The 10,273-nt window shown below is 55.0% G+C and overlaps 1 protein-coding gene across 1 annotated transcript; it reads right to left on the bottom strand.

Annotated features, from left to right (window-relative positions):
• Window positions 1–6,540: 6,540 nt before the first annotated feature.
• MAM_07782 (uncharacterized protein) lies at window positions 6,541–8,361 on the bottom strand (the record flags this gene model as incomplete). Its single annotated transcript, XM_040826580.1, has 2 exons — window positions 6,541–7,865; window positions 7,953–8,361. 2 exons carry the CDS (start codon window positions 8,359–8,361, stop codon window positions 6,541–6,543), a joined length of 1,734 nt encoding a protein of 577 aa, XP_040675419.1.
• Window positions 8,362–10,273: the final 1,912 nt, after the last annotated feature.

Genomic DNA, 10,273 nt, shown 5'->3' with positions numbered 1-10,273 from the left:
GTGTCAAAAAATTGCCGCGGTATACTACCCCCCCGTAGGCAGCATGTAGTTGGTCTGGAAGGTTCACCTGACTGATAGCCAAAACCCCTGACTCTTGCCATACGTAATAAACTATTTTAAAATGTTAGTAGGCGATTACAGGGGAGAAATAACTCTGAGAGTGCTAACCCTGATTTAGCAAGGGATTCGCTACATCGTTATAATGCTTGATTCCCGTAAGCTGCAAGACTCCCTGCCTTGTCAACTCGCGGCTAACCATCAGGGCTTGTATCGTGCATTGTCAAATTGATGCGTGCTTCCGAGGGTCTGAACCTCGGCCATCGTCGGGTTTGGTTCATATCCAACCTGTCGACAACGCTATTGGCAGCTCCACGTGGCAGCGATCGTCAGTGCCCTTGTCCCCAAGGTGATCATGGGACCGTGTGGCGGCCAAGGAAACTTCGTATCTTGGTGCCAGGTTCCAGTCGGCGTTCCAAGACAGCGTGAGATGAGATGAAGAGAGACATGCGGATGACAGGGCGCCACGTATCGTCCTCTGCAGGACCCTGAAGATCATGAGCATGAGCCCTGGTTCGCTTAGTACCTGTCGATCTCGGGCGTGCGGTGGGAGGCTAAACGTGCTTGATCACAAGAGCTAGCTACTCGTGTATCGCGCGCAAAATAATAACATCTTGCAGTAGAATAATAGGTATGGGCTTATCAACAAGCAGGTATATCATAGGGGTGCTATATAGGCTTATATGTCAGTTCTCACGGTATGATATGCGGCGGCAATATACTGCGGTATGAAGCATATACTTATCCCAGAACGTAGCCGCTCTCATATTTTCTGCATCTTTTGACCCCTCCCTGTTCTACGATGTTGCGGATTCCGGTCACAGACGGCATATTCGACTTGGGCGGCGATTATTTTCTTTCCACATGGTTCGCAAACTTCCCTGCATCAAGCAAATCGACCGCGCGTCGATCAACTCGCCGTCACCTGCCAATTTCTTATACGTTAAAGTCTCAAGGTTCCGGCGTAGCCTCCCGTTTTGGAAGATGAACCACGGCTATATCTGCACATCGCCGTTGAGCCGTGCACACTTCTTTGCATCGTTTAATGAATCTGTTGCAGCCTTCTCGAGCCCACGTGAGTCGTTGACCCCGTGAGCCTCCTCTTGCCTCACACTCGACGCAATTTAGGGGTGTCCAAAGCCCATTATTTCTCAGGTAATCTTGGAAAGCTTGGCGTTAATGTGAACGTGTTCGTCAGGTAAAAAAAACGCCCATGCTACTCGTCGCGAACTGGATGGCGTACTCGCGTCCGGGTAACTGATACTACTAGTCCTCTCACTTCTAGGGAGCGACGGGCACGCCTCATTGTCTCAGCACTCTGCACCAATAGGCTATTTTCTTCATGAGACATGGCGCAAATCTGAGGCTTCTTTGCTTCCAACATTGGGCCTAGGCGACACGTCATTTCTACACAGCCACCGGCCGACTTCTAGGATTTGCCCGAAACTCTTCATCTTGGGTTGCCCGCGGAATGGGATGCAGGCAAAAAAATGCGCGACATACTGAGCAGATTTTGAACTCGAGTATTCATCCGGTTCTCGCGCGCTCGAATGAAAGAAGTGAGCGGTCTTGCGGTCTTGCCTGGGTTTGTCTCTGTCTGCTGCCTATTTGTTTGAACCCAAAGCCTCGGCTGGTGTTCGCCGTGGCATGGTCATCTTTCATAAGTACACATGGAAACAGGCTGGTGGCAATCATCAACAGGCTCTGTTCGTTCCCTTAGACCCTAGAGCCTCCAGTAGGAGTCTGGGATCCAAGGCTGCTGTCGAGGAAACTGTCTTGACGGCAGCGGTTGTGCTATTTAAAGCCATATTAGTTGCTACCGGACATGGCGGACGACGGCAGCCTACACCAGCCGAGGTTCCTTCACTTTAACAGTGCAGGCTTTATAACATCGGCCGAGGCGTCGGGGGGGAGTGCGTTGGAGTCATGACAAAGCTGTAGTAGAGAAGCCGAAAACGTACCGCGGGACTTTTGCGAAACGACAAGTAATGTACAAAAGCAAGTCTTTGAAGTAAAAGGGATCTGCATCGTCTGGTGGACGGATTCAAAATCTCGCCAGACGAGTGGCTCCGTCCGTGTCCGGGGCCAAGAGGGAACACTTGGATCGTCGTCCACGTTTGCCTTTGGGTAGCCAACGATGAGATGAGTTGTTGATCATCAATTAGCACCCTCAAATATACTGCTTAACATCGCGATACATCGTCAGCGTCGCATGGAAGAAAGGAGGCAGGCCAAACGGCATCACACGGGAAAGGGGAAAAGACGAAGGTCGAGAAAACCGGATTTCCGGCATAAAGCAAAAGCCACGTCTAAGCGAATTGTCGTGATTCGCAAGGCAGGAACGACCTCAGATGTAGCTCTCGCCGACACGGCAGGCACGAGCAACGCTGACACAACGCGATTGCATAGAAGCAGGACATTGCGAACCCCGAAAACTTCCATGACAAAGTCTCTTTCCTGAAATATATTTTTTAGGCTCTGAGCATGATATATGAGTATGATGCGAGGGCGTCTTTACATTGAACCAAAAAGTCCCATACAAACGGGAAGGAAACATGCTGGTAAGATGTCGGGGCTCGCAAGTGCGCAACCACCTGGGCTCATCTTCACAAGAGAGAGAAGCAGGATGAATGAGCAAGCATAGCAACTCAGGAGAGTCCGCTCCATGTTCTCGCTTGTTGTGACAAAGAGGACAAAGGCGACAGAGACAACAAAGACGACGCGGAGATGATTCTGATGAAGCTCACTGATACACTGGTGACGGTGACGCATTTGCTTTTGTTGTACCAGGGTGACCATTACTGTTGCGGTTATCGAGCTGGTGCTGCCCGTTCATGTTCCGAGAGTCTTGTTCAAATCTTCAAATTCCGCTGATACGGCTTGGAGCGGCGAGTATGCCATGGCTTCGAGGCAGTTGAGGTTCACGCCACACTCGTCAAATGGCAGCAATCACCACCCTTCATGCCTTCTGCTAAGGAGCTTCTTGTTGTTATGCCTCACCAACTCGCCAGTCTACCGATGGCATCCAGGCTCTTGGGGTCCATTGATGGCAGAATTCTGTCGAGTGCTTCCAAAAGGGATTGACCGATCCAGCGGCAGATTGGGAATCCAGCGTCCGATTCGACTGCCTCGGATATAAGTGCCATTGTGCCGACAGCCAGCACCAAGGCGTGGTTTCCAAGCCGCCTATGGACAGGTACGGCCATAAAATCACGGAAGATCATCATCATTGCCGTTGAAAAGGGGCGTTGCCAACGTCACGAACCTGATTCAGAAAGTAGCGCTACCAGCGGACCTCGCAACACACGTCAAGGTGTTACATGCGCATGCGACAAGCAGGCAAGAGAGTTCAAGCTGGGTATTGAGGCAACAAGGAGAAAATCATAGTCAACGTTGATGGTCATATTCTGTGGCCGCCGCAGTTTCTCGGAAACTTAATAGGTTGCTTCTACGACCAGTCGGTGGGGGCAGTTGGGCCACCACTCGCGGTCCATGTCCCCAAGCATCTCCAGAACAGCAGAGGTGTTGCCCCATGGGAGACGGCAATGACGAGAGCTTCATGGAGAGGGAATAATGGCCTCGGAGCAGCCTACGCCATTGCCGGGTGGTGCTGGATGCTGGCCGGCTCGACCGTCCTGTTTAGGGCCGAGGTTGTCCGAGATCCTCGATTCTTGCCCGGCCTGACCAACGACTGACTGCTCGGGCGGTTTAAGCTTGATACGGGGGACGACACATTCTAGTCTCGTTGGCTTCAACAGCACGGCTGGAACATTGTTTGTCCAAAGCATGCCCGAGACGATGGTTAGTCGAACGACTGTCCAGACGGGACGTGCGTTTTTAAAGCAAGCTTTCCGATGGAAGCGAAGCACCATTCAGTCGTATCTCCGCACTCTGAGAGATGTCCCCCAAATCTGGACGGAGCCATATGTAGCTCGCAAGACAGTCGGGAGACTTTTGCGAACACGTCTCACCGCGATCCACATTCTCTCGCGGATGATCTCGTTCTCGACGTATCCCAAAGTCGCGGAGGCGACCAATCCCCATCTCTCCTGTGCTCCTTTCCCGAGAGTTGAACAAGCAAGTTATCCAGGGCTTTGCTACTTGGATATCATGTTTGGGATGCTGCCTCGAGCTATGCCGCTTTTCTCAAGCGGTAGCGGTATATGTAGCGCCAGCTGGGCCATTGTGCTGATGGATCATTTTCGTATCATCCAAGATGTGCGGAGCTGGCCGACTCTGAAGCAGCAGTATCATCGCGCGCAATTTGCAGCACTGCGCAGAGTTGACATGCCACCCATCAAAAAACAGCGCAACGCAAGGATGCCCCAAATGGCGAGCGATGAGGGCCCCACCTCCGCAACTCGGCATCGCCAGCCTCCCTTCCGGTCCGGCCACGCGACGGGTGGACCAGCGCCCCACCAACGCCAACCACGCGGCGCGAGTCCCGGATGGCCCCGCCGACACGTTATTGGCTGCGCCGGCGACGCCTGTGCTCCTCCCTCAACGGCAAGTCTAGCCGAAACAACAACAACAAGACGCCAGCACCGCCGCCATCTCCCGGGCCACGGAATCGCCCTCCCTCCTCCCCGGCTCTTGTCTACGTCCAACGTCAAACGTCAAATGTCAAACGTCCAACCAACCCGACCCCCCTTCGAGGCCTTTACTCGCCCTCGCCCTCGCTCCGTCCTCCGTACCCCGTAGCACAGCAACTTCACTCTGGTCTCGTCTTGTCCCCGTAACCAACAAGCAACAAGCGAAACAAAGTGCCACCGGCGCCGGCTACATGCTCCCGCACATGGCCCCGCGGCCTTTGTTTCGGACGTGCGCACGCACAGTCAGTCGTCCGTCCCATCAACTCACAACTCGCAACTCGCAACTCACCTCGTCGGTCGGGCACCAGTCAGCGCACATCAATGCCCCAGCAGGGGACGCAAGCAGCTACAGCCAACGACTCGCGCAACACGACAGGTACAGGTGAGCGCACACCGAGACGCCATCAAAGTCAAAGTCGAGCAAGAACGTGCTTCCTCCCCGCCCTCCAGGCGCGCGCGCGCACGCACGCACCCTCGGCATGGGCCAAGACGGCAGACAGTGTCAGCCGCGTCTCCCCGTGTCCTTCTTGTCTCCCGTGTCCTTGCCTGCGCGTCGCACGGCGTACGGAGCACGGAGTACCCGTAGACTGACCGGCACCCGTATGCATGCCTCTTGCCTCTTGCCTCTTGCTCTGTCCCTGCTCTCCTCCTCCTCCCTCCCTCACATGAGACGTGCCGCGCGGTGTTGACGTGCCCTGGGTGTTGCGCCCTTTCCATCTCGTGTCCCCTGCCACGTGGCCCGCGGCTCTGCGCCATGCCCAGCCCCGAGTGAGGAGCTTTTATTTCCCCAAATCTGCGAGGAGGCCAGGCAAGGGCGCGGCGGGGCGGGAGTCGGCGGGAGTCGTCGGGAGGAAGCCGATGCGGTGCGGTGCGATGCGGTGCGGTGCGATGCACACATGTGGTCAGCTCGTGGCCCGACAGACCGACAGACCGACCGACAGACCGACCGACCGACCCTTCGCCGGAGCCAAGTAACTAATTTTCATTCTTCACCGTGGCCCGTAGCCAAGTCGTGCTCGATGTTGTGACATGTCACACTGGAACATGGATGCCGTCATATTGCCAAAAGCATCCAATAAATAAGTTATAGTAGTCTAGACCCTGCGCCATGTTGTCGCGTAGATCAAGGTGACGTGGCATCGACCCAACAACCCTTGCGACGAGGTACCGCCAATACCAGCCATGTTCCGCAAGCAGCTTCAGCACAACCCACCGACGTCAATATAGATGGCAAAGCAAAGCACGAAATGTACCATTCCGTTGAAATCTTTTGTTGCCGTCAACTCAACAGCTGTCGTAATCCGCGAGCTGAACCCCCATGCCCAGCCTTCAGGCTGTTCCTTATTTTTTTTAATTTTTTAATTTTTTCCCGCTGCCACATCATCATCCTGCCCCGTCCCATGTTGATTTGATATTTCTTTTTTAAAAAAAAATGCTCCCACATTACATCCAGTCCGTCACGCCGAGTCTAAAACTTTTCGGTTCCCTTGTGGCACGCTCCTTTTATGTTCAACGCCTTTTCCGTATACATGGTCAACCCCCCCCACACACACAAGTATGAAGAAAAGAACACGGCCGTTGGCTTTTCCATCTGGTCAATTTCTTCTGGCGCCACTGAGGTCGCTCAAGCTGTTGTTGTCGTACGATATCGGAGAAAGAAAAAGTAAAAAAAAAAAAAAAAGGCAAAGGAAAAATAAGGAATGACTGCAGTCGGGGTATCTCTTGATGTCGCTTTGTGGAACAACTGAAATCAAAGCGGGCTGCCATAAAAGATGCAAAAACATTCGCTTGGTTGCAATTTCGCACTTCGTACAGACTTGCCATGGCATCAACGCACATGCCCGTGGCCTGTGACGACGCGACCCGACGGCGAAAGCAGCCACGAGGCATATTATTTGCGCAGACCTACTCGATCCGCTAGAGTCTTCCAGAATCGACCCTTTGCATCCTCGCTTCTTGCTCGTACCATCACCGCATCCCGTTGCATAGGTCCAACAATGTCTTCGTCACCCCGACCGGGGAACTTGCCGTCTGCGTCAAGCGACTCCAGCATTTGCGGAACAGCGCTGGGGAGGCAGTCTTCCAGACGTCTCCACTCGAGTTCGGCAACAAGATCGTCTTGGGCTGGAAGTCGCGCGAGCGCTGCGGCATTGGAACTGCTAGAGCGGCCGCGCCCTCGTCCTCGGCTGTGGTTTCGAGATGCACCAGCCGATGCGGCGGTAGCTCGATTGGTGTTCTTCACAATGTCTCCAAAGGTTGTCTGCCAACGTCGCTCTACTTCAGCCCATTTTGCCTCAGTCAGAGCGTAGATCTTGCTCGTCTGTCCATAGTTTTCACCAGTTCTGACCAGGTGCTTGGTGTAATTTGTGCGCGCCAGATCCCAATCATTGCGGAATTTGGCAATGGTCTCTTGGTTGATGGTTTCCAACTCGTACGGCTGTGGTGAGATGGTGAAATTGGCGTGTCCAAGTCGGTCCGACCACTCATCATGTTCCTGCAGAATCGACGGAAGCGGGAGTGGCAGCTCCGTGCTGCTGGAGACATTTCGCAGGGAGGACATGGATGGACGACTGCTCAGTGCTGGCCGAGAGAACTGCGCTGGTGCACCAAACGCGGGCGACAACGGAGCATCTGGAGTTGGGCTCGTTTCAACCTTGGGTGACTGCAGCGGCGACTCTCGTGGAGGCCCGGCGAGCGTGCTGGTGAGCAGGGGGGGGAGGAGGGGAGTAGTGGCCATGGAGCGATCGCGTGCCAAGTTGGAGTGGTCCTCGGGAGAAATGTCTAGCCCAAGTCCAGTTTCTACGTCGTCGCCGTGGCTGTAGAATGTCATGGTCGGGTTGGACGGGACCGGTGGCATCGACTCCAGGGCACGTTCGGGTAGATGGTGTGTTGGCGCCGACATTGACGATGAACGGCTGCTAATCGACCCGCGAGCCAAGACATTCTCCAAGCTTAAGCCTGTGGTAGGCGACGCTCTGAGAGCTGCACGCTTGGTTGACCGCCATCGCTTGAGAGAGGGCATTCGAGAGCCCAGCCGGGATGTGAACTCGGACAGAGCAGCTTCGGTAGTGCTGCGCTTTTTTCGAGGGTAGCGAGGGTCAGTGGTGAAGTCGGTGTCGCTCAGGAAGCCCATGTCATAGTCGATATCAAATTCCGAGACGAAATCACCCTGGAATTTTGACTCTGAGCTGTTGCGGTGGGAGCAAGCTTGGTCGCCTGCAGGATACAACGGTCAGCATGTAGATTCTCCTATTTCATGTTCAGGTGGCCCAACTCGGCACCATCTCGCAGTGCAGCACATACACAAGCAGCTGTACAAGCCAAACTGATCGGAAAGAGTAGCTGTATCCTCCCCGCGATCCAGCGGTTCCTCCTCCACATCAGGCAGCTGTCGCAAGGTGGACATGGCACTCGAGGTCTGTGATGGTGAGGCTGGACATTCCTGCGGCATCTGCATGGGCAGTTCCAGCGATGAGGTGGAGCTCGAAAATCTGTTGTGGCCCTTGGGCGAGAAGATGGGTGTTACAGGGGACGTTATGTCGGACGCTGAGGAATTGGTCGTGTAGTAGACGAATGACAAGTCGCCTTGGTCAGGAGCTGCCATGGTGGACGATCCATTACCATGCTCGTTCACTTGTTGCTTCTCGGTCCGGCCTCCAAGTCGCTGCTCAACCAGCTGCGGCAGGAGCAGAGGCTTCAGTCTAGGCGTCATGCCTGCACAGCGTCGGGGCTGTGAGAACACAGCGGTGCCTGGCGGTCTTTTCGAGCTGGGCAGGTATCGAGTATCGTCGCGGTGTCGATGAGTCGTGAGGTATGGAGTTGTGAAGGAGAGAGCGAAACAAGTCTGGGAGGGCAGGTGAGCAAAGCCTCTGGAGGGTACGGCCGGTAACACGCTCGGGACCCTTGGAACCCTGGAACCCTTTTGAACTCGGGGAGCCCACAAGTTGCCGGGCAGAAGTATCGGGCTGGTTTTGTTGCCTGTGCGCTTCCGACGTAGGAATCGATTCAAGAGAGCCTTGGAGAGGGTAGAGCAGAGAAGGGTGGGCAGGCGCCAGTGGGGTCTTTGTTCGACGCCTTTCCTGCCAAAAAAAGGCTTCCCACTCGAAGACAGTTGACTGGCCGAGCCGGATTCAGTTCCTCGGGGCGGGGGCCGATGGTGTGGTGGGCGGGTTGGCGGGTAGCAGCCCTGGGGTCCTTGCAAACAATCCCTTGGCCTACTTAAGTACTTGCTTAAGTACTCGAGTACCTAGGTGCTTGCTAGTCGTGACGCGACTGGGTCGAGCTTCTTCTATGGAGTAAACGAGAGCAGGAAGTGGGGGGGATAATACTACTACTACTACTAATAATAATAATAATAAATAAATAAAGTGGGATTCTCTTTGACGGCCGCGGCCCAAGACGAAACCAAGCCAAAAGGCGCGTCTTGGAACGACGGCATGTAAGTGTGAAGAATTGGGATTTGATGTCTTTGTCTGTCTGCCTGCCCACAATGGCAATGGCAGGACAAAAGAAGGAGCGGCCGGGATGGAGAGAAGGTAAGCAGGGCGGTGAAGGCGGTGACGGGCGTTGACGGAGGGCGATGGGTGATGGGCGACGGGGGGTCAACGCGGAGGGCGATGGCGCAAAACAACGAGGACGACGGAATAGAGTTCTCAGAGGCTCCGATTTCCAAGGTGCGGACGCAGGCGGTTTATAAAGCATCAACGGTGTTGTCGACTGGCCATGGGTCGTAATCCGGCTCGGTGTCAATCCAAGGCGAGGCGGGACGAGCAAAACGCCCAACGCGGTGCAGCAGACCGGGGGTGGTTTGCTCCACGTGTTGGCGTGATGCCGGTTGGACGACGAGCGTGTGGTGCTCAAAGCAGAGCCCAGGTGCAGGTGCCCAGGTGCGCGGCCGCCGTCACTGGTGTCTGTGGGCTCTGGTGAGACTTGTGCGGGTTGTGTCTGTGTTTGCTTGCTCTGCTTGCTCTGCTTGCTTTGCTTTGCTTTGCTTTGCTTGCTTGCCTGCCTGCCTTCAACGTCGGAGTCGAGAGGGCCGGGCCCAGTTTGTGGTTGCAGTGGGCGGCAAGGCAAGGTGATCCAGATGCCCAAAAACTGGCAAGCTGTGTGTGTCGTCACTGTGGTGCAATGGGCAGTGCGATGCCTTCCAACAACACACGTTAATGCTGGGATGCGCCCGACCTGGCCTTGGCCTGTTGCTCTGCGCTACGGAGCAGGGTGCTGGATAAATCTAGTAGGGCCACATTCGACGCACCCAGTCCGGGCAAAGGTTGAACCATCCACAACACAACGCGTCCGTCTTCTGTCGCTGCGTTTGCGTCTGGCTTCTCGTGCGTGCGTGTGCGTGTGTGCGTCTGCCCAATGGAGAGGCCAACCGGCCGGTCGCCTCAAGTACTCCGTACCTACTTGAGTACGGAGTAACTACCTAGGTACTTGGTACGCATCAGTGTGTCTGCGTCAACCCAAGCAGCCAGCGGGTAAGTGCCTCGCTCGATTGGGTTGAGCACCCAGGCGCCGTTGTGGTTGTGGCCTTCGGATGTGGTGAAGCTGATCCGGACAGACACGTGAGAATTGACGCCGATGCTGCTTGCTTGTTTGACGTGGACGGAAAGACCAGATGACTC

The sequence above is a fragment of the Metarhizium album genome, assembly GCF_000804445.1.
Source record: "Metarhizium album ARSEF 1941 chromosome Unknown scaffold_36, whole genome shotgun sequence".
Taxonomy (NCBI): domain Eukaryota; kingdom Fungi; phylum Ascomycota; class Sordariomycetes; order Hypocreales; family Clavicipitaceae; genus Metarhizium; species Metarhizium album.
This window is presented reverse-complemented; position numbering and strand designations above follow the sequence as displayed.